The sequence below is a fragment of the Suncus etruscus genome, chromosome 6, assembly GCF_024139225.1.
Source record: "Suncus etruscus isolate mSunEtr1 chromosome 6, mSunEtr1.pri.cur, whole genome shotgun sequence".
NCBI lineage: Eukaryota > Metazoa > Chordata > Mammalia > Eulipotyphla > Soricidae > Suncus > Suncus etruscus.
In genome coordinates, this window is record NC_064853.1 from 95,913,568 (window position 1) to 95,941,091 (window position 27,524).

General features: G+C 42.9%; 1 protein-coding gene and 1 non-coding gene across 6 annotated transcripts in view; both read right to left on the reverse strand.

Annotated features, from left to right (window-relative positions):
• IGF2BP2 (insulin like growth factor 2 mRNA binding protein 2) overlaps positions 1 to 27,524 on the reverse strand; it is a 182,270-nt gene that overhangs the window by 16,902 nt on the left and 137,844 nt on the right. For 2 of the 5 annotated variants that reach the window (XM_049775861.1, XM_049775859.1), the window contains exons 3-10: positions 23,103 to 23,151; positions 19,667 to 19,718; positions 14,219 to 14,282; positions 10,137 to 10,409; positions 6,729 to 6,863; positions 4,415 to 4,537; positions 3,726 to 3,861; positions 262 to 393 (exon numbers count right to left, since the gene is read on the reverse strand). In XM_049775861.1, coding sequence (XP_049631818.1) covers positions 262 to 393; positions 3,726 to 3,861; positions 4,415 to 4,537; positions 6,729 to 6,863; positions 10,137 to 10,409; positions 14,219 to 14,282; positions 19,667 to 19,718; positions 23,103 to 23,151 — 964 coding nt within the window. Of the gene's footprint in view, positions 1 to 255; positions 394 to 3,725; positions 3,862 to 4,414; positions 4,538 to 6,728; positions 6,864 to 10,136; positions 10,410 to 14,218; positions 14,283 to 19,666; positions 19,719 to 23,102; positions 23,152 to 27,524 lie in introns of all 5 variants that reach the window. The other 3 variants (XM_049775860.1, XM_049775862.1, XM_049775863.1) reach the window with 3 other exon arrangements.
• On the reverse strand, positions 15,520 to 15,625 carry LOC126013107 (U6 spliceosomal RNA). The gene has a single exon (XR_007497439.1). It is a non-coding gene; the product is annotated as a U6 spliceosomal RNA (small nuclear RNA).

A 27,524-nucleotide genomic window follows, 5' to 3' on the forward strand; every position in this document is an offset into this window, starting at 1 on the left:
CACAAAGGCTCTCATTTGATCAAGCAAGTCTCTTTATCCCATAGAGAAACTTCTAGTTACGAAGTGCCAGTGGTTTCTCTGCTTCCTAAAGAGGGCAACTTCGGGGCGCACAGTGAGAGGACAGGAGGTTGGCAGGAGAACGACACCCCTGTTCAGAGAAGCGCAGCCTCCAACTAGAGCTTCTGCCTCCGTCAGCATGGATGATGGGTTGGCAACCAGAGCTCAAGCTCATCTCTGAATGTTGTACAGTGAAATACTTACAGTGAAAGGGTGGTAGTGGGGTGCTGGGGGGATGCCTCGGGGTCCTGATGGTGGCGGTGGCAGTACGGAGAGTCCTGTCGAAAAGATGCCGAGTGCGCTGAGGTTCAAGCCTGGGATCAGATTGGCTTGTTGCTGGGAAGAGAAACGAAGAACAGCGTGAAGGGCGGGAGCAGAGGAGCCCAGCTTGTGGGGGCTCAATGCTCATCCCTTATCGGGTGCCCCACCCATGCCCCTTTCCCACACAGGGGTGCTCTTATCTAAGGCATCCCTTCTTTTCAGTTCTGCCATTTGGTTTGTTTTAGTGTTTCCTTGCTGTCTTTGGCCCATACCTAGCAAAGCTCAGCGGTTATTCCTGGCTCTCCACTCAGGGATCACTCCTGGTGAGCTCTGGAGACCAGATGAGATGTCAGGAATGAAACCCGGCATACCCACTGTACTATCACTTTGGCCTCCTTGGTTCTGCCACTGTATCTGTTGTCTGCACACAGCTGATGCTCTTTTGGACCCAGAACCCTCATAGGAGGCCTTCCCCTGATAACCTCTCACCCCGAAAAAGGTCCTGCTCCTCTCTCGGAGGGGTCTCCCCTGCAAGGAATGTGATTCTCCTTTCCCTCACCTAACCAATTCCTCCTCATTGAGCTTCCACTTAGTCTGGGATCCCTCATCCAGGGAGCTTCCTGGCCCTTTGTATGCCTTCCTTAGAGTCTTATGTATCCTTCACCCCACCCCTCTCTTTTACCCTGCAAAGAATGGAACCTAGGCTCTCACACATGCAAGACAAGTGCTCTACCACTGAGCCACATCCCTGTCCCCCTAAGAGTCCTTCACCTCATTCATTCCATCCCACAGTAACTGAGTGGCTTGTTGAGTCATCACTTCCTATTTCTATGGTCATTTCCTCATTGACAGTGACAATCATACTTAAGAATCGTGTTCTCTCTTGGGGCCAGAGGGATAGCATGGAAGTAAGGTGTTTGCCTTGCATGCAGTAGGTTGGTGGTTCGAGCCAGGAGTGATTTCTGAGCTTTGTAAAGCCAGGAGTAACCCCTGAGCACTGCTAGGTGTGACCCAAAACCCAAAACCCCCCCCCCCAAAAAAAAAAAAAAAGAATCGTTTTCTTAATGCATCGCACTGATAAAGTTAGAACTACTTACCTGTTGAATAAATAGGTTCAATGAAAACTGCGGTCTAGGGATCAGATATATAGCACAAAGGGGAGGGCATTTGCTTTGCACATGGTATATCCAGGTTCGATCCCTGGCATCCCAAACAGTCCCCTGAGCCTGCCTGGAATGATTATTGAGTGCAGTGCCAGGAATAAGACCTGAGTGCCTCCAGGTGGGGCCCCCAAACAAAACAAAACTGGGGACTGGAGAGAAGCACAGGGGGTAACAGGGATGAAAGTGTTTGCTTTATCTGAAGCCAACCTGAGTTCAATTCCCAGCACTGCATATGATCCTCCTGAGCTCCGAGCCAGGAGTAAGCCCTGAGCACCACTGAGTGTGGCCCCCCCAAACAAACAAACAAACAAAAAACGTAAAATGGACTGAACATTTTTTTTTCTTCCCTCTCCAGGGAGAAGAGCAAAAAGCTTTCACTAGGAAACCACACATGCAAACAGTACTAGCCAGGGTGTGCAAGTTGGCTATTTTTCACTAGTTGCTTAGTTCATGACTTAACAAGAGGAGGCTGCCATAGGCTGGGATGACTTTTACAGCATTGGAACAGCAGAACTTTCACCCCACTGGAGATACAAAATCTAGTTGCTTTATTAGTTATCAATGTGTGATAGATGTTTGGGGGAGACAGGAATAAATGAAGTAACATGCTTGAGTGTGCCTCACTGGAACATCCAAACCCTTCTATAGTTTTTCTCTGTGTGAAAGGAGAGAGGCTTGTCCTAAGAAGTCAAGTGCTGAGAGAAGAAAAATGTGATTGCCGGAAAGCACTCCCGAGACTATACAGCCACCGGGCCATAGCACCACACTGTTGCTTCCTCACCAAAGCTCACTTAATGTGGACCACTGGAGGTGGGGTTCCACATGAGAAAGGGTCCTGAGAGAGAGCGTAGCTGTGAGGGAACTGGGTTTAACCCCAAGTGCTTTGTCCATGTTTGTTTCTCTATAAAACACTGTCAAGTTGGAAATTTGCTTCCAAGTCATCCAAGGGGCCTGGGATAGTGGATGAAGGCTCTGATGAAGTAGGAAGCCATGAGTTTGGAACTACTGAGCTGCACTAGGGGCATAAGAAGGATCGGGCCCAGAGAGATAGCACAGCGGCATTTGCCTTGCAAGCAGCCAATCCAGGACCAAAGGTGGTTGGTTCAAATCCTGGTGTCCCATATGGTCCCCCGTGCCTGCCAGGAGCTATTTCTGAGCAGACAGCCAGGAGTAACCCCTGAGCACCGCCGGGTGTGACCCAAAAACCAAAAAAAAAAGAAGGATCATAGCAATTCTCTTCCTCCCAGCACAACATGGTCTCCTAAGCACTGTCAGGGGCAGGACAAAGGGGCCCCCAATCACTGTTGGATATGGTCCTAGTGGCCCCTGGCTAAATGAGGTTCAAGCAGCACTGCAGCTTTGGACCTAAGCACTGACCTTCTGGCTGAATATCCCTTGAGTGGGCCTTGAGACACCTGAGAACTGCCTAGGAGGCCTCCCACAAGGAATAAAAAAAACATTTATCTTTTTTTTTTTTTTTTTTTTTTTTTGGTTTTTGGGCCACACCCGGTAACACTCAGGGGTTACTCCTGGCTATGCGCTCAGAAGTTGCTCCTGGCTTGGGGGACCATATGGGACACCGGGGGATCGAACCGCGGTCCGTCCAAGGCTAGCGCAGGCAAGGCAGGCGCACCTTACCTTTAGCGCCACCGCCCGGCCCACATTTATCTTTTAATAAAGTAATTACCACATATTTGTGATATTTGTCATATGGATATACATACTTTACAGTCTTTTTTGTTTTTAAACTTTTAGAGAGGGGGCTTCCAAGCAGAGGAAATTCAAAGACTTGGCCAACTGGGCCAGAAAATTCAAAGCTCAGGACCTATGCTACTAGGGGGCACCAGGACACCTCAGTAGTAGTCAAGGGATCTCCAGAGCTGCATCTAGCAGTGTTGGAGTGTGTGGGGAGGAATGTGATGCCAGGGATCAAAAATGGGGCCTTGCACATATAAGAAAGGAGTTCTTGATCCATCTCTCCAATCTATTTTGATATTAATCACAATTCTTCATTTTATAATTTTCACATGATGAATGGACACTATTTTGTCCAAAGCAGTCATCATAATTGACTAGTTGGTTTCTGAATTATTTTAATGTTCTCATCTCAAAATGTCAGGAATAACTGCCCATCTACTCTGCAGTGTGTTTCAACCAAGAGCAATTACACTTATTCTTAGAGAGTTCAGTTCTTTCTGAAAACACATGTGAAAATCAGAAGAAAAGGAAGCGACAGCCACTCACATTCACAGCCAGCACATCGTTCTCAAAGGCCTCCCGCAGCTTCTTCATGATCTCTATCTCAGCGCTGGCACATGCCTCAACGGCACCCTTCACAGTGATGGTTCGCTCAGGATTGTATATGCTCAAGTCCTGCAAGCTGCCCACCAGAAAAGAGAAAAATGTTCCTTTCTTTAAAAGGTAAAATAAAGCCAAGCAGGTTCATTTTGGTGAGGGAAGTGGACAAAAGACTGGATTCTTTTACCACACATGTGACCTACACCAGCCATATAGGTCCCTGTTGGGTCCCCAGGATATTCCAAGGGGCACTGGGTGAAAAGCATGTCGATAGGCTTATGACTTAAGAGACCAACATAAAGGAGAATTGGAGGGAGGGGTCACAGGAAGGAAACAGAGCAGATGAGGTGAACACACTACAGTGGGAACAGAAGAAGACTGAGAAATGCTGGTCTAGATGATCTGTCATTGTTCTGAGACCTTGATAGAGACTCAAATTATAATAAGAGTGTTTGTTCACTATATATTTGTTTGGATTGTGCTAGAGATCATGATGTCATTTACTATTACATAAATTCCCTTTGTAGGAAAAAGCAGATGAATAAATTGGACATATCAAGTGCTCAGAAAATCTTCCACTATTCATCTAAAAAGTAAATTATTAATTTAGTGATACAAGTGAAAGGGTGGCTTACGAAGAGATTGTTATCTTAGTTCCTGTCTCATGTTCAATTTTCTTCAAATTTCTGCCTTCTTTTCCAATCAGTCTTCCAACCAAGCCATTGTGGGCCAAGATTTTCAAAGGAATCTCTTCAGCTCTAAAAGAGATGATAGTTGACCACTTAGGACAGAAAATCATTATAAGCTTTTACTCTACTTTTTACTTCCAACAGAAGCAATTTTGTTCAGGTAACAATGACCATGGGCTTTAGAAGAGGCTGGGACCTGGAACAAAAGCCAAATTGTGGCCACCATACTACCTTGTTGTTGACTGGTTAGAAGTGGGTCCTGAGAGACCAGAGTGATAGTACAGTGGGTAGGATATTTGCCTTGCATGTGGACAGCATAGGCTTCACCCCTGGCATCTCATATGGTTCTCTGAGCCCACCAGGAGTGATTCCTGAGCTCAGAGCCAAGAATAAGCCCTGAGCACCGCTGTATGTGTTCCCCACCCAACAACAACCAAAAAATTGGTCACAAAGATCTAGAGGCCAAATAACATGAGAAGTCTACTAAGGTGACTTTAGGGTTTTCTTTGCTCTTAATAAAAGGTATGAAAGGAAAAAAAGAGACAGGAGATTAGAGTGATATTTTAGCAGGTAGGGCATTTGCCTTGCCTAAAGCCAACCCAGGTTCAATCTCCAGCATCCTAGATGGTTCCTCCCAAGCATTGCCAGGAGTGATTTCTAAGTGCAGAACCAGGAGTAACCCCTAAACATTACTGGGTATGGCCCAGAAACAAACTAAAAAGAGGTGTCCGACAGAGAAAATAACATCAGCCAGAAAGAAGACAAATTAGGTAGCTATAGGCCACAAGGCCTAATCAAAAAAAATCAAATAAAACTCCAGGTACTGACCGTAGAAATCTAGAATTATAAAAATCCCAGTTAAGAGAACAGAAAGGTAGTACAATAGCTACATTTCTTGTCCTACATGGGACTCACCCAGACTTGATATCCAGCACCCCATATGGTCACCCAAGCCTAGCCAGAAATGATCCCTGAGTACCATGGAGTGTGGCCCCCAAACTTCCCTCCTCCCCAACACAATAAGATTATAGAAATTGACCCTTGAAAAGCAGTTCTATGAAACACCTGGAAAAGAGTTTTAAATAACTGTTATAAAGATACATAAAAACCTCAGAGAAAACTCAAAACAACTAGACAAATTAAAAAAAAATGATGCATAAATAACAGAACAGTACCAGTAATTATTACCAATGAATGATGAAAGTATTTGGAGTTAAGTAAAAAAAAACATATTATTAATGCAAAAATATCTATTTCCCACTCTTTCTTAATGGGAACAAATTTCTTTAAAATAATCATGGGGGGGGGGCTGGAGAGATAGTAGTACAGCAGGTAGGGCATTTACCTTGCATGTGGCCAACCCAGATTCAATCTCCAGCATGCCATATGGACCCTCAAGCATTGCCAGGAGTAATTCCTAACAGCAGAGTCAGGAAAAACCCCAGAACATTGCCAGGTGAATACCTCCTCCCTCCTCCCCAAATCAGCAGAGATCTAGAGAGATAGTAAAGCAGGTAGGGCACTTGCCTTGCACTTGGCTGACTCAGGTTTTATCCCAGGGACCCCTTATGGTCCCTTGACCCTCCCAGAAGTGATTCCTGAGTGCAGAGCCAGGAGAAAGTCCTGAGAACAGCTGGGAGTGAACCAACCCCAAACAAAAACCAAACAAAATCACCAGAATATAGAAAGAAAAAAAAAACAAATGTCAAACAACAGTCAAATGGAAAAAGAGGCTGTATATCTATATATACAATGGAATACTATGCAGCTCTAAGAAAAGATAAAATCAGGCAGTTTGCTTCAACCTGGATGGAGCTGGAGGGCATCAAGTGAAATAAGTCAGAGGGAGAAGGACAAATACCGGACAATCTCACTCATCTGTGGTACAGAGAGAGAAAAAACAAAGAAGTATCAAACAATGACAAACCCTTGTCCTTGTATTACAAAACTCAGATACCAAGCAGTGGGGAGAGGTGATGGGAAGGGATGAAGATTGGACTAGAGGTGATGTAGGGCACTGGTAGAGGGTAATGGACACTGGAGATGGTGGGATACAGGGATTGTGTACATAAATACCATACATGTTAACAGAATTTTAATGTTACCTAAATATAGTAAAATGCATTTTTAAACATTTTCAAAAATTATCACTTCTCTGTAGCCTTTACTAAGTAGTAGCTTTGGTATCTTTTTTTCCCTTGTGGTAACTGAGAACCTCACTTATTCCCTATGAAAGTCAGAGTCTTGCTCACAAACTCACAGTTTGGTCTCATCAGCTTCCTTCTGCATGATCTCAAGAATCATGCGGCATGCTTCAGAGGTCCCTTCTGGGCTGGCATGGATGGTGACTGGCTTTTCTGCAGCTCCGGAGTTCTCTTTTCTGTGGATGTCCACTCTGTAGGAAAAGAATCAAGAGCCATAGCATAATCACCTCCAAGACAGGTGCCTAGTTCCAAGAAACTGTCACACCAGCCAACAGAGAGACAGACAGCAAGGACATTCAGACAAGAAAAAGGCATCAGGGGATGGAGTGATACTACAGTGAGTAGGGCATTTGCATTGCATGCAGCTAGCCCGGGGTTTAGTCCTCAGCATCCCATCTGGATCCCTGAGCCTGCCAGGAGTGATTTTTGTTTTGTTTTGTTTTGTTTTGTTTTTGGGTCACACCTGGCAGCACTCAGGGGGTTACTACTGACTCTATGTTCAGAAATCGCTCCTGGCAGGCTTGGGGGACCATATGGGATGCCAGGTTTAGAACCACTGTCCTTCTGCATGCAAGGCAAAAGCCCTACTGCCACGCTATCTCTCCAGCCCAGGAGTGATTTCTGAGTTCAGAGCCAGAAATAATCCCTAAGTGCCACCAGGTGTGGCCCAAGAAAAAGAAAGAAGAAAGAAGAAAAAGGAAGGAAGGGACAAGAAAGAAAGAAAAAGAAAGAAAGAAAGAAAGAAACAAAGAAAGAAAGACAGAAAGAAAGAAAGAAAGAAAGAAAGAAAGAAAGAAAGAAAGAGAGAGAGAGAGAGAGAGAGAAAGAGAGAGAGAGAGAGAGAGAGGGAGGGAGGGAGGGAGGGAGGGAGGGAGGAGGAAGGAAGGAAGGAAGGAAGGAAGGAAGGAAGGAAGGAAGGAAGGAAGGAAGGAAGGAAGGAAGGAAGGAAGGAAGGAAGGAAGGAAGGAAGGAAGGGAAAAAGACATCATCAGTATGTTTGTAACCAATGTTCTTCTCCAAGAAAGCAGCAAACAGTGCAGAGAATCTCGTGCCCAATTTGAATTCTTTGCCATTCCACTGGCAAGACTATTTCTTACAGGTATATGGTGGGACCACACCAACTTGGTCAGGAAGCTGCTTTGTTAAGTATCTTGTGTGGTCTTGCAATCGAAGAATAGAGTAAGTGGGATAAATTCTGTACGCTGGCATAATGCTGGTCTGTGAACTGAACTGTTCATCTAAATCCAAACTCAAATTCAAGGAAGCTTTATAAATCTGAGGGTGGGGTGGAAAACAGAGGTACACCCTCACTATGCCACTCAAGTTTTCTGCTGCATTCACCACTCACTGGCAGCTGGCCTTCTCTCAGGCTTGTGAAATGAATAGCTCAAAAGATTGATGCTGTTATCAGACCTCTTTGGGTCATTGTGGCCCTGACCCATGTGTGTACTTTTAAAACTATGTAGTTGAGGGCTGAAGCAATAGCAGAGTGGGTAGAGTACTTGCCTTGCACACAAGGCTAACTGGAGTTTGGTCTCTGTAACTCCATGTGGTCCCCATAGCTCTGCCAAGAGTGGTCTCTAAATGCAGAGCAAGGAGTAAGCCCTGAGCACCGTTGGGAGTGATAAAAAAAAAAAGAAAAAAGAAAAAAGAAAAAACAAAACCAACCACCCTAAATACTTAACTGACTATATTCCATTTTCCACTGCTGGTTAGAAAGTCCAGATGCAAATTATTGGCCTGTTTCTAAAATATGGGTACATACTTGGAGTAGTCACCTCATTTCAAAAATGCACCTGTAACATACTGATGCCTGAGCTGCAACTTGTGTTCTTTAAGCTACATCCAAGTGTGAGCCATCATGGTATATGCTGGCCTTAATATGTTATAAGTATTCTACATTTTTTATCTGTAACTTTTAACAATTGTGAGAACAAAAACATTACCTTGGCACACACACAAAAAATATCACCTTGGCACAACCAAAAAAACTTGGGGAAAGAAAGAGATAGTTTTAAAATAAAAGTCATGGGGCCACAGAAATAATACAGTGATTAAGACATTTGTCTTGCATGTGGACGACCCAGATTCAACCCCTGGCAACCTATATGGTCTCTGAGCACATCCAGGAGAAACCACTGATCACAGAGCCAGGAAAAAGCCTTGATCATAACCTGGTGTGGCCAAAAACCAATAAAACAAAATAAAATAGGGGCTGGAGCGGTGGCACAAGCGGTAAAGCATCTGCCTTGTGAGCGCTAGCCTAGGAAGGACCACGGTTGGATTCCCCAGCACCCGATATGTTCCCCCAAGCCAGAAGCGATTTCTGAGCGCACAACTCAGGTAATCCTGAGTGTTACCGGATGTGGCCCAAAAAACAAAAACAAACAAACAAACAAAAGAACAAAATAAAATAGTCACCTGGCAGTAATTCTCCTTTCTATCTTATGATTAAGAATTCTTTTTTTTTTTTTTTAAGAATTCTTAGGACTCTTACAAGTAGGGTTATTACTTAAAGAGTAACTCAGACACTTTGAAGGAAATGTTTTCTTTTCTTAGTTATGAAAAACTCAAAAAATATTCTGAATCAAAGGCATGAGGCACATAAATACCTCATATTGTAAGTAACTTGACACCTTGCAATCTAAGAGCTTTCATCATAATTATCTCATTCAATCTTCCCAACTGTTCTAATTATCACAATAATCTTAGTTTAGAGAAGAACCAATTGATATTCAGAGAAGCTAAATCACCCCCCACCAAATCATAGAGCCATAAAATGGCAAAGCTAAAGATGGGTCTTTGTTTTCAAGTTCTGTGCTTTGTACATTTCATCATGCTGTGGTCTTATGACTACACAAGAATATGCATAAATCAAAGTGGAATAAAAGAAAACACACAGTCTATTTCAAAATGGAAAATACTAACCGGAGAGTCATTTTACCCATTGTAACTCCCACTACCAGTTCAATCTCCTTCAATAGAGAGAACAAAATGTACAGCTACCATATTTTATTTCATGCTGAATTTGCCAGTGACTCACCTTGCTTTGTGAAACGCTGCTAGGTAGTCACAAGGAAAGACTATCACTTGGTCCCACACGTGGGAGAGGAGCTAAGTGCTAGGGAAGGATCTCACAGAGTCCAGTCCCCTTCAGATGCAGTTTTAGAAATAAATGTATTCAGAAGCACTCATTTGCTTCTGAGAGAAATTCTTAGCTAGAAATACATTAGTATCTTCTCTATGAACCTTGAGTGCTTCAGAGCAGGAACTTTAGACCACTGACATGAAAGCTTCTCCAAGTCCCAGCTTACTATTAGTGCATTAGTAGTTTGATTTAAAGAAGCTATATCCCAACCAGTGCACCTCTCCCACAAGCGCTAGCAACCGGAGGATGTCTGGGACTCACTAGCACACAGGGGACCCTATCAGAAGCAAGCAAAGGGAGCCCCAAAGGCACGTACCGGGACTGGGTCTGCTTAGTGATGTTCTTTATGGTCAAGCCTTCCTTTCCGATGATGGCACCAACAAACTGGGTGGGAACCAGGATCCGCAGTGGAAAATCAATCTGTCTGGCCTGAGAAGAGCCCCCAGGGGCGTGGCCTTGGTCTCGGGAAGAGTGGTCCCCACGCTGGGCTCGATGAGGGGGCGAAGGGGAGCTCACCTCTTCATCCGGGATGTAGGACATCTTGAAGGAGTAGTTCTCAAACTGATGCCCGCTCAGCTTCTCGATGGCTCTGCAACGCAGCAAGGGAAGGTGAGCTTCCGTAGAGACAAGTCAGAGAAGCCCCTCTCACCAGCAGCCTGTTCCCTTAACAACAGTCCAAGTGGGTGGCACAACCTAGCTGAGTGCACAGCTCTCAGCCAGAGACTCCAACTCTGCTCCTCGGTGCTTGTGTTTGTTTACTTTCTGGTTTTTTTTTTCTTTACAACTGGTTCAACGCTGTCAATCTTCACCAAAAGCTTTTTTGGGCTTTGGGCCACAGCTGGCAGTACTCAGGGCATAATCTGTGTCCAGGGAATCACTCCTGGTGGTGCTTGGAGAACCATATAGGGTGCTGGGGATCAAAGTGAGGTTGGCTGTGTGCAAGGCAAGCTCTTTGCCTGCTGTACTATCACTCCGGTTCAAGAGTTTTTATTTTTTTAATCATTCCTAGTTAACTGTTTGTTTTTTTTGGGGGGGGGCACACCCGGCGATGCTCAGAGATTACTCCTGGTTATCTGCTCAGAAATAGCTAGCTCTTGGCAGGGACGGGGGACCATATGGGACACCGGGATTCAAACCAAGCGCCTTAGGTCCTGGATCGGCTGCTTGCAAGGCAAACATTGCTGTGCTATTTCTCCAGCCCCCATTCCTAGTTCTTATCTCTGAATTTTAAATACTAAGTATTACAGTGAAAAAGAGAAAAAACTAAGCACAATTTCACAACAAAACTTACAAAAAAAAGTAGATGAAAAAAATGTAGGTGAGGGGCTACAGCCTTGAGTTGTGAAGAAAGAGCAGACAAGCCAATTGAGTCGAGGGGAACAGGCATGGCATAGCATGCTGCCTTGGCTGTCTCTGTAATAGCTGCTCTTCCTCCAGGACACATTTCATATAAATTTGCTGAGTCAGAGAATATGAAAAACTACGAACAGTATCAGGTACTGCCCAGCCTCCTTCTGGATATGCGTCAGCATTCACCATCTGAGAACTGTGCGTGCTTTGACAGCACGTATGCTAAAACTGGAATGTCACTATCTGAGAACAGTCAAGAAAGTATTAGTTGGGCGGGGGGGGGGGGGAGAGTGACAGCACAGTGAGTGGGCATTTGTTTGCCTTGCACATGGCCAACTTGGGTTCGATCCCCAAGCATCCCATACGGTCCCCTAAGCCCCCAAGCATGCCAGGAGTTATTTCTAAGCACAAAGCCAGGAGTAAGTCCTAGGCACCACCAGGTGTGCCCTCCCCAAAAAGCAAGCATTAGTTTTCTTGGACCCAATGAATAATGCTATTTTTAAATAGTCATCAATTTGATAAAAATCAAGAGACATCCCACTCTTTCTTTTTAAAAGTACACATAAGTACACGGTAGCGCAATGATGGGGTATTTTTCCTTGCATGTGGCCAAACCGGGACAGACCCAGGTTGGATCTCAGGCATCCCAAGTGGTCCCCTGAGCTTGCCAGGAGTTGCCCCAGAGCAGTGACGTAAATTCAGATACAGTGATAGAGCTTAGTAGCTGAGTGTTTGTCTTATATGAGTGAAGCCCTGAGGTTTTGACAACTTCAAACACTAGGCTATGGGGTAAATGTTTCTTGACTGCAAAGCAGTAACTCTGGAATTCAATAAAACAAGGTAATATTTACAGAGTTCCTACTGAAACAGCAGCCAGACAAGAGCGGCATGTTGGGGGAGGGGGAAAGAGTTGTGTGAGTCCACTACTATTTTGGGGAGGGGGTTTGAGCCACACCCGGCAGCACTCAGGGGTTACTTCATGCTCTACACTCAGAAATGGCCCCTGGTGGGCTCATGGGACCACATAGGATGCTGGGGATTGAACCTGGATCAGCCACGTGCAAGGCAAATGCCCTAACCAATGTGCTATCACTCTGGCCCCAACTACTGTTTCTTTAATGCAAAAAATTCAATGCACTTTTGTAATGTACATTTTCTTTTTTTTTTTTTTTTTTTTTTTTTTGTTTTTTGGGTCACACCTGGCAGTGCTCAGGGGTTATTCCTGGCTCCAGGCTCAGAAATTGCTCCTGGCAGGCACAGGGGACCATATGGGGCGCCGGGATTCGAACCGATGACCTCCTGCATGAAAGGCAAACGCCTTACCTCCATGCTATCTCTCCGGCCCGTAATGTACATTTTCTAATGCACATTTTTCTAAACTCCTGGAGTGAGAATATCTAAATCTTTATGCAAACTGAGATACAGAAAAAAAAACTATAATCTGGAATATAATCTGGTAATGCACATTCATAAACCATAAGCCCATGATTTCATGGACTCAGAATTCTAATTACACTGGAAAGGCACTCCACAGACCTCCTAACAAATAGGACATTGTTTCAGGGCTGTGAAATAGTATGGTGAGTATGAAACTTGCCTAGCACACAGCAAACTTCAGTTTGATCCCTGGTACCTATATGGTCTTCCACAGAAGATTGCCAGAAGTGATCTCTGTGCACTAAACCAGGGGTAATAACCAGGCACCAATGAGCATGGACCTCCAAACCACTTAAAAATTATTTTAAAGGGCCTGGAGAGGTAGCACAGCGGCATTTGCCTTGCAAGCAGCTGATCCAGGACCTAAGGTGGTTGGTTCGAATCCTGGTGTCCCCTATGGTCCCCTGTGCCTGCCGGAGCTATTTCTGAGCAATCAGCCAGGAGTAACCCCTGAGCACTGCCGGGTGTGGCCCAAAAACAAAAAATAAATAAATAAATAAAAATAAAAAGGAAACTGTTTCAGGATAAAGAAAAATTGCAAATAACTGGACCATGGGTGAGTTCCTAAGTTTAAACCCAGCAGTGTATGCCTATTCTCCTCACCCTCCTGGTGCCACAGAGTCTGAGCAACATGTCATTTGGGGACTAATATATTGCACCAAATGGTCAGGCTCACACTATGGGCAAAATATCACCAGGAGTAATCCAAGGCCCCAACATTGCTAGGAATGCCTGCGCCCCCCCCAAAAAAAAAAACCAAAACCCTTAATCCCATGTCTAAGAAAAGTAAAACTCAAAGTTAACCATTGCTAAAGCCCCACAAAAAGTCTAACTCAAAGTTAATCATTGCTAAAGCAATACAAAATATTGCTTCCCTAAGAAAATCCAGTCAAGGAAGTTGTGACTAAGCCTTCCTGACAACTGGTCTTTAAGGTGGAAGCCATAAAGTTGGAGGCCTCCTTTACTCTACAGAAAGATAAAGACACCAATCAGTATGAATTCAACAGGTCAGTGGACATAGGCTTGTACTTGCAGGCTTGTACTTCTTTCTCACAGTGTACAGATAAAACTCCAGCTGGAAACAACTACTGTTATTCAGCAAATGAGAGTCAAAGGGACAGTGTAACAGAGCCATGACCCCTTGACCCCTGACAAGGTAAGGCACAGCTCCCATCTTGGTTTTAAGACTAAGGCTCAACATTTATACAGGTTATAAGTATGCACGAACAGCTGCCCTGGTGCTAATGACCTAGACCAGTGGTCGGCAACCTGCGGCTCAAGAGCCACATGTGGCTCTTTACACTTTTCATTTGGCTCTTCTGTGTGCCGGGTGGCCGCTCCAGGAGTCAGGACTCTGCTCCTAGTCTCTGTTAGTGCGCGTCCTGTGTGGCTCTCAAAATAAATTTCAATCGTGGTTTTGGCGAGATTTGGCTCAGTTGAAAAAAAGTTTGCCGACCACTGCACTGTTCTTGACTGGTCAGAGGGAGTGTGGGGGCCCTGGTCACCATGATTCCCTTAAAGTGCTGTCTCTTTCCCAAGGTTTGATGATCAAACAGAACTCAGTGACATTCTAAGACAATTGTCTTAGGAAACAAGTCTTGAGCCACTTACAATTTTGCTTCTTCTCTTGTTGAATATGTAACATTGACCACGGCAGTTTCTGTATCTGTGTTGACTAAAAACAGACAAAAACCATATTGTCACAGAAAATGCAGATGTCACCTGGGGCTCACTCTAAAAGACTATTCAGAGAACAGAGACCCACAAACTCACTACCCTCCAGTTATTGCTCCCTGGACTCAAGTGTTTTCATAGAAATTTGCAACCAATTGCATGCCCACATCTTGTAACTAATTATATACACAACTTGAAGTTTTTTTCCAATTGTTTTTTTTATATCCTTTGTACTTTTCACTTTATAGGTGTATACATAAAATTGCAAGAAGTAAATGTACCATCTTTTTGCCTAGCTATTGCTTATTTATGAACAATTAGTATGACTAGCATTGTTTCTAGTATTTATACACCTAAATATTCGTAGTATGGTTTCTAGTATTTATATGTCTAAATGTCTAAAAAACATTTCTGTTGCAGTCCCTTTGATGCTTCTCTTTCCTTTGGGGCACAGTGCACTGTGGTGAAAAATGGGTCTTCTGAGACAAAGAGCTGTTGCTGATCTGCTTGCTTGCTTCCCTTCTTGGAACTCTGTGTGGCTGGGGGTAGTCCAGCTGGGGTACTTAATTAGAATTCTTTGAACTACATTTTTTTTTTGGCTTTTTGGTGTTTGGGGCCACACCCGTTTGATGCTCAGGGGTTACTCCTGGCTAAGCGCTCAGAAATCGCCCCTGGCTTGGGGGGACCATATGGGACACCAGGGATCGAACCGGGGTCCTTCCTTAGCTAGCACTTGCAAGGCAGACACCTTACCTCTAGCGCCACCTCACCGGCTTCATTCTTTGAACTACTTTAAAGTTACCAACATTCATGGAAAATAATTAGATAAGAAACCACAAGGTTTCTTTAAAAAATGTTTATATTCAGATTTCTCTTTCTGGATGCTAGTATTGATTTATTAATTTTCACTATTAAATTAAGAGGCTTTTATAATTTTCACACACACACCCTTTTTTTTCTTTTACCACACTTAGCAAGGACCAGGGTTTACTCCTACCACTGTGCTCAGGAACCACTCCTGGCAGTGCTGGAGTGAGAACCTGGGCAGTTGCATGCAAAATAAGCACCCAACTGGCTGAATTACTGCTTTGGCCTCAATTAATTTTTAAGTAATTAGATATATGTATAAAGCAGTGTTTTAGCTTTAATTCATCATTGAAAAGGCTACCTTGGCTTTTTATGAGAGCTAAATCTACTGTGTACAATAAATAAAAGAAAATGTACAATTCTTTTTTTTTTTTAATATGGAATGCTTCACGAATTTGCGTGTCATCCTTGCGCAGGGGCCATGCTGATCTTCTCTGTAGCGTTCCAATTTAGTATATGTGCTGCCGAAGCGAGCACAGAAAATGAACAATTCTAACACATGTGACTCAAAGAGAGAATACAAAATCTAAGATTGGTTAATAAGGGATCATTCTTTGGAGTAGATATTGCTACTCTATCCAAGGTCCAAAATAAATTTAAATAGCACCAAAAAAAAAACAAAAAACAAAAACAAAAAAAACAAAGAACAAACCCCAAAAATAATAGCCACAAAAAAACCATAATTTCTTTTTAATCCACAAAGCTAAACCAAAAATACTAGTTTTCCTAACACAAATGATTATGGATATGGATCAATCATATTCTTTCTTTAAAACATTTAAGCTACTAGAAGCCTAGGATTAACAACATGAAATAAAGAAATCAAAGTTTTTTTTTGTTTTTGTTTTTTTTTATTTTTGGGCCACACCCGGTGACACTCAGGGGCTACTCCTGGCTATGCACTCAGAAATCGCTCCTGGCTTCAGGGACCATATGGGACACTGGGGGATCAAACCGCAATCTGTCCTAGGCTAGTGAGGGCAAGGCAGATGCCATACCACTTGTGCCACCACTCAAGCTTCTTTTTAAAAGTGCCAAAACCTGGAGAGTTCTTAATCCGGGAGCTTGGAGATTTAGCACAGCAGTAAGGCATTTGCCTTGGATGCGGCCAACCCGGGACAGACCCAGTTCGATTCCTGGCATCTCATATGATCCCCCAAGCTTGCCAGGAGCGGTTTCTGAGCATAGAGCCAGGAGTCTGAGCGTCATCAGGTGTGGCCCTAAAACCACTCAATTAATATATAAATAAATAAAATGCTTTAAAAAAAAAAAGAATTCTTAAAGACAACAAAACAGGAGAAAAAAAAACGGGAATTTTTAACCTGAAATCCACGGATATAGCTTCAGGAATTCCATAAATTCATCCCTGCACAGTCAAAAATGATTCAAATTTATGGAAGTGAATATTCTCTTAATGTCATCTCTGTAAAATTCTTAAAAAGGCTATAAGCTACTGCTAATCAAACAATGTTTAACCAATAACTTCCAGTGGGTGAAACCTTGACAGGGCTGGAAGGAACACGAGATTTACGTGCCACAGGCACAGAGCCCAGTCCCCACCTTTGTCCAGGTCATTCTCTGGATCACTCTCATTCATACTTACCAAGAGAAGTTCTCACAGTACAGAACAGAGGATGTGGAGCCCACACCCATCCTCTCTCAGCTAACACACAAAATGCTACAGACATTTCAGATTTGCAGCTTTCTAGTACTACATACAGATAAGCTTTCTAGTACTACAGATAAGGTTCCCAGCAAGAGAGAAAGGGCTGGGTCTGAACTTCCTGAGTAAAGCTATTCTGGAAGATTTTCAGATTCTGTCCTTATTTTCTTAGTCATAGACTCTGATTTTCAAAGACTCTTGTCTTTCGGGAATCAAAACAGTTATTTAGTTCTGAAGAGAACTGGCCTTGACAACTATCAAGTTTTTTTGTTTTTCGTTTTTTTTTAGTGCATGTGCTGCCGAAGTGAGCACAAAACTATAAAGTTTTTTAAAAAAATTATAGAATAAAAATGGGTTTCTTCTAAATCAGTAATCACCTGGGAAGCAGAACAAAACAAAAACCCACCACTTCATTTCAGCAGTTGTGCAGCAAGAAGGTAACTGGGTGGTTCCAGGGCCTAGGATATAAACTACATCGAAGAATCGAAATATTTCTTTCTTGATAACATTGTTCTGAGCTTAAAATGTGTTTTGACTAGGTACTTCTCTAGGTTTACTCTATTAGGCCATCTATTCTACTACATCTCATCCTTATGAGAATGTCTCTTATTTTCTTCTGTGTCAATGAAAATGATAACTGAAAAACAGAATCCTTGTAAATCATGTCTTCTTCCTGAGTTTTTTTCCTCCATCGTTGGGCCTGGCCAGTCAACAGCATGAAACTGAATAATAGTATTTTTAATAATATCTTTACTTAAATGAATAATAGTATTTTAATACTCATGGAGTGGAGAACATCTAAATAATTATTGTTTTAAAATTATTTAAATTTAAATTTAAAATTATTACATTAATTACACTGGCAGATAGAACAGATTACCCGTGAGAAAAGGGGGTTTTCTGTGGTCTTTTTTTTTTTTGTTTTTTTGTTTTGTTTTGTTTTGTTTTTGGGGGGGGGGTCACACCCAGCAGCGCTCAGGGGTTACTCCTGGCTCTTCGCTCAGAAATTGCTCCTGGCAAGCTCGGGGGACCATATGGGATGCCGGGATTTGAACCACCAACCTTCTGCAAGCAAGGCAAATAAATGCCTTACCTCCATGCTATCCCTCTGGCCCCTCTGTGGTCTTTTCTAAATGTACCTTTAGTAAAATTGTGAATAACTCCACTGTCCACCAGTATAGGTTCCTTCTGTGTGTCTTAATTGTTTGATGACAGAGAAAGGGCAGAAAGTAGTCTTCCCGCTGCCTACATGTGAAAACTGAGGGAAGTAAAGTGCCTCTGCAAGTCCTTGCAGACATAAATGACTAAATTCACTTTCCGCTTTTTAAATCAGCACAAAAAAATCTTTATCACTATTACTACCCTGGAATTTACTGATTTATGAGCCTGGAACCTACTTCTCCAGCAATTTTAGAAAGAAACATAAATCATTCACGTTAGCCACCTCTTGTTTTCCTCTTAAAAATCATAACGCTTCATGTTTCAGAAGCTAGAAATGAGAACAACAGGAAGAAGTGTATGTATCTGCTGAGAATATTTAACTTGGCTACACATACAAACCACATGGGGATGCTTGTTTTTAAAATACAGATTTAGGGGGCCGGGTAGGTGGCGCTGGAGGTAAGGTGTCTGCCTTGCAAGCGCTAGCCAAGGAAGGACCGCGGTTCGATCCCCTGGCGTCCCATATGGTCCCCCCAAGCCAGGGGCGATTTCTGAGCGCATAGCCAGGAGTAACCCCTGAGCGTCAAACGGGTGTGGCCCAAAAACCAAAAAAAAAAAAAAAAAATACAGATTTATGGGCCCGGAGAGATAACACAGCGGTGTTTGCCTTGCAAGCAGCCGATCCAGGACCAAACGTGGTTGGTTCAAATCCCGGTGTCCCATATGGTCCCCCGTGCCTGCCAGGAGCTATTTCTGAGCAGACAGTCAGGAGTTACCCCTGAGCACCGCAGGTGTGGCCCAAAAACCAAAAAAAAACAAAAACAAAACAGATTTATGGGGCCAGAGCAGTGGCACAAGTGGTAAGGCATCTGTCTTGCCCTCGCTAGCCTAGGACAAACCGCAGTTCGATCCCCTGGTGTCCCATATGATTCCTTAAGCCAGGAGAGCGATTTCTGAGCTCATAGCCAGGAGTAAAAACCCCTGAACATCATCGGATGTGGAGCAAAAACTGAAAACCAGGCCCGGAGAGATAGCACAGCGGTGTTTGCCTTGCAAGCAGCCGATCCAGGACCAAAGGTGGTTGGTTCGAATCCCGGTGTCCCATATGGTCCCCCGTGCCTGCCAGGAGCTATTTCTGAGCAGACAACCAGGAGTAACCCCTGAGCAATGCTGGGTGTGGCCCAAAAACCAAAAAAACAAAAACAAAAAAAACTGAAAACCAAAAAAAAAAAAAAAGATTTATGACCTCTTCTCCCAAAGAGACTTGCTTTGTTCAACAGTAAGTCCAAGAATCTGCACTCTCAGGAGATCAGGGTAGGCAATCCTACTCCTCAGGGAATAAGGCATTAGTGATCTATTTTATTTGGCCAGAAAAAGAAAGGTAGTATCAATGCAGATTTAATTTCTTCCTTGAGAGTTAAACTAATCCAGTTTAGCAACATGTGCAGTGCTCAAGCACATTATAGAATATACTAAAAAAAATCCTGAAAATTATATTTCTTGTAATCATTATAAATATATGAATAGACAGGAAGATACTGATGTCTCCCACACATAAAAATACAAATATATGCTCTAGGAAAATTGCTTTTAAGTACCCCAAACTTAGCATTTCTCCCTTAAGTTGATCCAGCCTACAAGGAATAACAGCAATCCTTTCAAAAATTCAAAAGACGCAGTTCCTCCTTTATTACCTTGTTCCACGTTTTCTACTGTCCCATACTGAGCCAAGAGTCCATCCAACACCTGGAAAAGAAAGTTAGCTCTAGTGTCAGACTGAAAATACAGAGACATGCAGACAGACAAACAAACAGACATACACACACAAACACACACACAGAATTTAATGCCCCATGCCATACACAGAGTTTTATTCTCCGGGAACAAATTGAAATAAAACAAGGACAGCTGCAAGCATAATCTAAATAAACTAGAATTTCAAATCTTCCATAAAAAAACAGAGCTAAGTACACATAAGGGACTTTCAATTGCTTATTGGCTCCCTGAACAAAATCTATTCACAGAGAAGGCACAGCAGCACTGCAGAGTCCTAGGTAAAGCTCATAAAGACATTCATCATGATGGCTGGAAGCATCTTACTGCTTCACAAGTGAGCAGAATCAAGTACAAGGCTCTTGTCTTCTTGGAAGACGTACCCAGCTTGCTTCTGTTTTCCTCTGAGTTCTCCTGATTTTACTAAACAATGAAATGTGTAATGTATATTTGAAATTTCCTTCCTTCCTTCTTCCTCCTTCCTTCCTTCCTTCCTTCCTTCCTTCCTTCCTTCCTTCCTTCCTTCCTTCCTTCCTTCCTTCCTTCCTTCCTTCCTTCCTTCCTTCCGTTTTTGGGTCACACCTGGTGGCACTCAGAAGTCACTCCTGGCAGGCTTGGGGGACCTTATGGGATGCCGGGATTCAAACCTGGGTCCGTCCTGTGTTGGCCACATGCAAGGCAAACGCCTTACCACTGTACATTGCTCTGGCCCCTGAAATTTTCTTTTTTTTTTTTTTTTTTTGGTTTTTGGGCCACACCCTGTGACGCTCAGGGTTACTCCTGGCTATGCGCTCAGAAGTTGCTCCTGGCTTCTTGGGGGACCATATGGGACGCCAGGGGATCGAACCGCGGTCCGTCCTAGGCTAGCGCAGGCAAGGCAGGCACCTTACCTCCAGCGCCACTGCCCGGCCCCCCTTGAAATTTTCTTAACAAGAAGTTTTTAAAAAGAAATAAAAATACAACCTCAAACACTGTTGCCATTAAGGTTATTTTTATTTCATTTGGATTGAGTAGTAAAACTTGAGGCAGTTTATTTAAAAAAAAAAAAAAAACAACAATGTTCCTTAGATTTTATTTTAGCAATCTTTTGTTTGGGGGGGCCACAAACCTGAAGGTGCTCAATTTTTTGTGCAAGGATCACTCTCAAAAGTGCTCAAGGTATAGTGGCCAGAGATGGAACCTGGCTCAGCTTTGTACAAGGCAAGTGCCTTACTCCTGTACTATCTTTCTGGTTCCAATCTTACAGTTGGCAATTCTGAAATTATTTTTATTTTTATTTTTTTTTGTTTTGGGGACACACCCGGCAGTGCTCAGGGGTTACTCCTGGCTGTCTGCTCAGAAATAGCTCCTGGCAGGCACGGGGGACCATATGGGACACCGGGATTCTAACCAACCACCTTTGGTCCTGGATCGGATGCTTGCAAGGCAAACGCAGCTGTGCTATCTCTCCGGGCCCTGAAATTATTTCTTAATTCAAAATAAAAACCCAATCAGACTAACAAATAATTTTATATTTTTATTGGTTTTCCATATATTTTCCACCCCAAAAGTCATAATGATGGTTATAAAAAAAATAAAAATCTTGGGGCTGAAGTACAGTACAGCAGGTCTTGCACACGACTAACCCCAGTTCAATTTTAGGCATCCTATATGGTCCCCCAAGCCTGCCAGCGATGATTCCTGATTGCAGAGCCAGGATTAACCCCTGAGCATTTCTCAAAGTCAAACAAAAACAAAACACTCTACTATAAAAACATGTAAAAATGATGAAATAGAGAGGCTGGAGTGATGGTGCAGTGGTAGGGTGTTTGCCTTGCACGTGGCTGACCCAGGATGGATCTCAGTTCGATCCCCAGCATCCCATATGGTCCCCCAAGCCAGGAGAAATTTCTGAGCACATAGCCAGGAGTAACCCCTAAGCATCACTGGGTTGGCTCAAACCTCCCCCCTAAAAAGACAAAGTAGGAACTAAGGATATGGCTCAACTGATACATCACAAGCCAAGCATATACAAGGACTTAAGCTCAGTTCCCAGCACTGCATGTCATTTACCCAACACAGTTGGGAGGGAGAATGTGGGAATGAGGGAGGAAATGATCCCTATTTTAAAAAAAGATCAAGGACACCTTTCTTTCCATTTATCTGTGAGTGATTGGTGTTTGAGAAGACAGAATGTAAAAGATAGTCTGCATCTCTTGGATAATGAAGAGATATTCATTCTAACAATGTTAGACCCACATTCAAGTGCTGGGAAATGGAGAGAACCTAAAGCTTTGCAGGAAAAGTCTGAGAGCCACTAATACCTAAGTGGGAAAGAGAAAGCAAAGGGATGGAATATCTGTAAACCAATTAGAGAGAGAGAGAGAGAGAGAGAGAGAGAGAGAGAGAGAGAGAGAGAGAGAGAGCCCTCTGGGCTGAAGCTACAGTACCGCAGGTAGGAAGTTTGCCATGCACGCTGCTGACCCACATCCGATCCCTGGCATCCCATATGGTTTCCTGAGGTTTCCAGGAGTAATTTTGTAGAGCAAAGCCAGGAGCAACCCCTAAACACTGCCAGTGTGGCAAAAAGAAGAAAGAAGAAAGAAGAAGGAAGGAAGGAAGGAAGGAAGGAAGGAAGGAAGGAAGGAAGGAAGGAAGGAAGGAAGGAAGGAAGGAAGGAAGGAAGGAAGGAAGGAAGGAAGGAAGGAAGGAAGAAAGGAAGGAAGGAAGAGAGAAAGAAATAAGAAAGAAAGAAAGAAAGAAAGAAAGAAAGAAAGAAAGAAAGAAAGAAAGAAAGAAAGAAAGAAAGAAAGAAAGAAAGAAAGAAAGAAAGGAGGGAGGGAGGGAGGGAGGGAGGGAGGGAGGGAGGGAGGGAGGGAGGAAGGAAATTAAATTATATTTGAGAGAGAGAGAGAGAGAGAGAGAAGAGAGGATCTGGGAGATAGTCCAAAGGGCTGGAGAGTCTGTCTAGGATGGGTTGGTCCTGGAAATGCCTAGTCTCCTGAATACCACTGAGGGTGGAGCTGGTGGTCCAGCAGCATCACACTGGACATCCGAACACTTCAAACACTTCAAACATTCAGGCATGGCTGTTGTCCCTCTTGAGACAACAGCAAGGCACACTGAGCCAGGCTAAGTAGTGCTACAATGGTCAATAGGCCCTCTGAACACTATTTGGAAGACAAAAAAGATAAGAAGAAGGGATCAGGAATACGATTCAAAAGGATGTGGCTACATGCCTGGCATATAAAGGCACCATATGGCCCCAAATCATCTATCCCAGCAGCATCACTGGGAGTGATTCCTATAAAGCAAGAAAACTGAGAGTAAGATGAGAGAGAGCAGAAGATGATGAGTATATAAGCAGCTCTGGCTTACCTCCCACTGCAGGTGAGGGGGAATGTTTCGAATCTGAATTTTTCTGCTCCTGTCAAAATAAAAGCAGTGATTTTAACACTTTCTCCAGGACATTAAAAACCCATTGGTCAGGACTACAATTTTGAGTTTAAGCTCACTGTTAATGGAACCGTTAGCCAGAGAAGCAAAATGCAACCCTGAGCCTCAAAATGCAAAATTAGCTAGAGATTTTCAATGGCTTTTGGAAGAAAACTATGAACAAGTCAAGGTGTCTGAATTAGTCAAAGAACAGGTTATACGCAGACTTATCCTTTCAATTTTTAATGCAAATTAGCAATTGAGAAAAGATATTTGTACATCATATTAATATCCAAAATCCATAAAGAACTCACACAACTCAATGATAAAAATGGAAGCAACTCATCAGAAATGTGCAAAAAACTTGAATAAAGAGACATCTTTCTGAAGAAGCCATACCTATGGCCTACAGACTCATGGAAACAAGCTCAATCCCCCCAATGCACATCAAATCCACAATGAGTGATCACCTCATATTCATGATAATGGCCTGTATCAAAAAGACTGGAAATAGTTAAGTGCTGTTCAGGGTGTAAAGAAAAAGAAACTGGTGCATTGCAGGTGACAAAGTAAACTGGCACAAACCTCATCGGAAAATGGCACAGGGACTCCTGAACACATAAAAATGGAATAATGCGAGGCCAGTGAGGTGGCGCTAGAGGTAAGGTGTCTGCCTTGCAAGTGCTAGCCAAGGAAGGACTGTGGTTCGATCCCCCGGCGTCCCATATGGTCCCCCCAAGCTAGGGGCAATTTCTGAGCGCTTAGCCAGGAGCAACCCCTGAGCATCAAATGGGTGTGGCCCGAAAAACCAAAAAAAAAAAAAAAAAAAAAAAGGAATAATGCTCTATGATCCTGAGATAGCACTTCTAGGCATGTATCCAAAGGATAGGGAAGTGCTAGACTGAGAAGATATTTGTAACCCATGTTTAAAGCAGCTTAATTCACAATAGCCAAAATATGATAGCAATGTAAATGCCCATTTGCAGATGACAGAGAAAGAAACTATGATATATACACTCAATGGAAAACTGCTCTTATTTGAAGGGTGCGAGGAAATGAAGTTGTGCCTTTCTGAACTAAATGAATGAAAGGTGAGATCATTATGTTCAGTGGAAAAGGAAAGGAAAGACAGTTACTGGATGGTGTCAGTCATGGAGGATAAAGACAGTTCAGGCAGATTCGTTGCCAGCCCAACCCCAAATAAATTAACTCAAACTTTGTGAAACTATGATGGTTACCAGAGGGAAAGTGAGTGGGATAGAAAGAATGGGAGGGGGCCCGGAGAGATAGCACAGCGGCGTTTGCCTTGCAAGCAGCCGATCCAGGACCAAAGGTGGTTGGTTCGAATCCCGGTGTCCCATATGGTCCCCCGTGCCTGCCAGGAGCTATTTCTGAGCAGACAGCCAGGAGTAATCCCTGAGCACCGCCGGGTGTGGCCCAAAAACCGAAAACCAAAAAAAAAAAAAAAAAAAAAAAAAAAGAATGGGAGGAAGGGTTGTGGGTGCAAGATGACATTGCACTTTATTTGGTGGTGGATAAGATGGATCCCATATACCCATGTGAAAAACTGTGTACTCCTAAAAAGCTATAGCAACACCAACTATGGAAAAAATAAATGTCCTTTATAAAGTACTTGCAAAAACAGAAACAAATTCAGATGAAAAAATCTGTTCAATATATTCTGCCATACTGGAATAAAATTTTAACTGCACAAGACAAAATTACTTGCTATTAGTTATGTGTGTATAGATAGATGATAGACAGACAGACAGACAGACAGACAGACAGACAGACAGACAGACAGACAAAAATCACAAGCAGATCAGGTTGGTAAAAGGGGCATGTCTTTTCTTTTTTTTTTTTTTAGCTACTTTTAAGAACCGGAGTAGAATGTGTTGCTTTAAACAGGCCTTATAGTACAGTTATTAAAGAACTTAATCCTTTCAACATGAAAAACTATTGAAAATGAACAAAAGGTACTATGGTTTTGTTGGTTTTTTTTTTTTTAAGGGAAGAAAAACAACATGTGGGCTGGAAGATAGTGCAGAGGTTTATGCACTTGCCCTGTACATGGCCAACCCTGTTCAATTCCTGGCACCACCACAAAGCACTTCCAGGAGTGATCCTTCAGCACAGAGTCAGGATAAGTCCTGAGTGCAGCTGGGTGTGGCTCATCTGCCATCCCCCCACATAAAAGAAAAGCAATATGTGATTTAAGTCTTGTGGCAGACGCCTATCTGGTTATGGGTCAAGTGATAAATGGACTGTATCAGTTAATATTGTAGTAATTCTTGCAAAGGGTTTGGGGCCATGAGAATTGCAGAAATGCTCTATAAACTCATGTCACAAATCACTCATCCTTCCAGTGGTCCTCAAACTTTTTAAACAGAAGGCCAGTTCACTGTCCCTCAGACTGTTGGAGGGCCGGACTATATTAAAAACAAAAACTATGAACAAATTCCTATGCACATGGCATATATCTTATTTTGAAGTGAAACAAAACGAGAATAAATACAGTATGTGACCCTTGGGCCATTTTTTTTGGGGGGGGGGTCCACACCCAGCAGCGCTCAGGGTTACTCCTGGCTCTATGCTCAGAAATCGCTCCTGGCAGGCTCGGGGGACCATATGGGATGCCGGGATTCAAACCACCGTCCTTCTGCACGCAAGGCAAACTCCCTACCTTCATGCTATCTCTCCGGTCCCCCCTTGGGACATTTTTGAGGACCACTGACACTATCCTAACCCTGATCATTCAGAAACAAGTGCTCAATAGAAATTGCTAATTAAATGGGGTAGAAGGGAGAATCCAAAAGCAAAAAACCGATCCTTTATAACTCATTTGTATTCCTTATTAACTTATCCCAATGTCTCACTATTTCAAGGAACACTAATGCAACTTTAGATTTCCCTTTTGAGGAAAACATCAAGGATTTTTATATGTTCATTAAAGTATAAAGCAAGGGGAAAAATCAGTGGGATAATGACACAATAATTGGATGTTTGTGAGGAGATACTCTGTCTTCTCTGCTACTCCTGGGAAAGATGGGGGGGGGGGGTTCTCTAATGGGTTGATGAGTAAGTTTTTCTCCAGTTTCCATTCATCCACTCTTTCAGCCCAACCCTCCTTTCTGGTAACCACAAATCTATGTTCCTTTCTCTATGATTTTTTTTAGTTTTTGTATTTGGAGTGATGAGAGTTATATTCCATGAGTGGAAAGTATTTGCCTTTGCCTGGCATATTTCACTTAGCATAATGCCCTCAAGAATCATCCATGTTGTCACCAGGGGCAAATATTTATTGTTGTGTGTGTGTGTTTGTGTGTACACAGTTCACAAAAACATCCCACAGCCGCCACTATGTGAATCCCAGCTTCACAACTAATCTTGGAAGAGATACAAGGCAAGTCCATGAAACTCATGGGGTCATCATCAGGAAGGGGAGTACCCTTCCCCCTCACACCCTATTGAAGCCTCAGCAGCCACAACCACACTTCACAGCCAAGTCATACAAACAGCGCAACTTCACTTCTTTACAACTAATCTCTGAAAAGATGCCAAACTGATGAAATTCCCGGGCACATAGATCCTGGAACTCCTGGAACATGTGACCGCACAATACCTTCAAATTCCACTCCCAGTCAGAGCTTAGCAAATTAGATGGGCAAGTAGCATATAAGTCAACTAAATTCAATAAACAAAACAACACCAGAGGCTTAGCTAGCAACAAACAGCTCAGTAAATACTCAATAGCTTTAATAACCCCTTAGTGACACATAACAATTTTTACAAACTTTCTTTTATGAAACTATTTTTTTTTATTTACCATTTCATAACAAACAATATAAAATAAATTATTTTGTTCCTGCCAAGGGGGAGATTACAGGGGTGGGGACTGGTACAATGGTACAGAAAAGGTCACACTGCTGGTTGAAACACTGAATTCCCTAAACAATTAAAACAATTTTTTATTGTTTTAATAAAACAATTTTAATTGTTTTAAAAAGTTTTTTAAAAGTTAAAAATGTATATGTACATCTTCTGTGTAGCTGAGCTAGAGGTTTCAATTCCTCAAGCAAGTATACATTTGATAGTTTTAATGTTTTTAACATGTTTTTGAAGACTATGATTTTCCCATGTCTGCACCCAATTACATTCTCAGCTTAGTGGGTGCAGGTTTCTTTTTGCCACATTCTCACCAGCACTTATTTCATGGTTTTGATGTCAGTCATTTTTTAAAAGTAATGTCTTTATTTAAACACCATGATTACAAACATGATTATAGTTGGGTTTCAGACATAAAAAGAACATCCCTCTTATCCAGTGCAACATTCCCACCACCAATGCCCCCTATCTCCCTCCTCC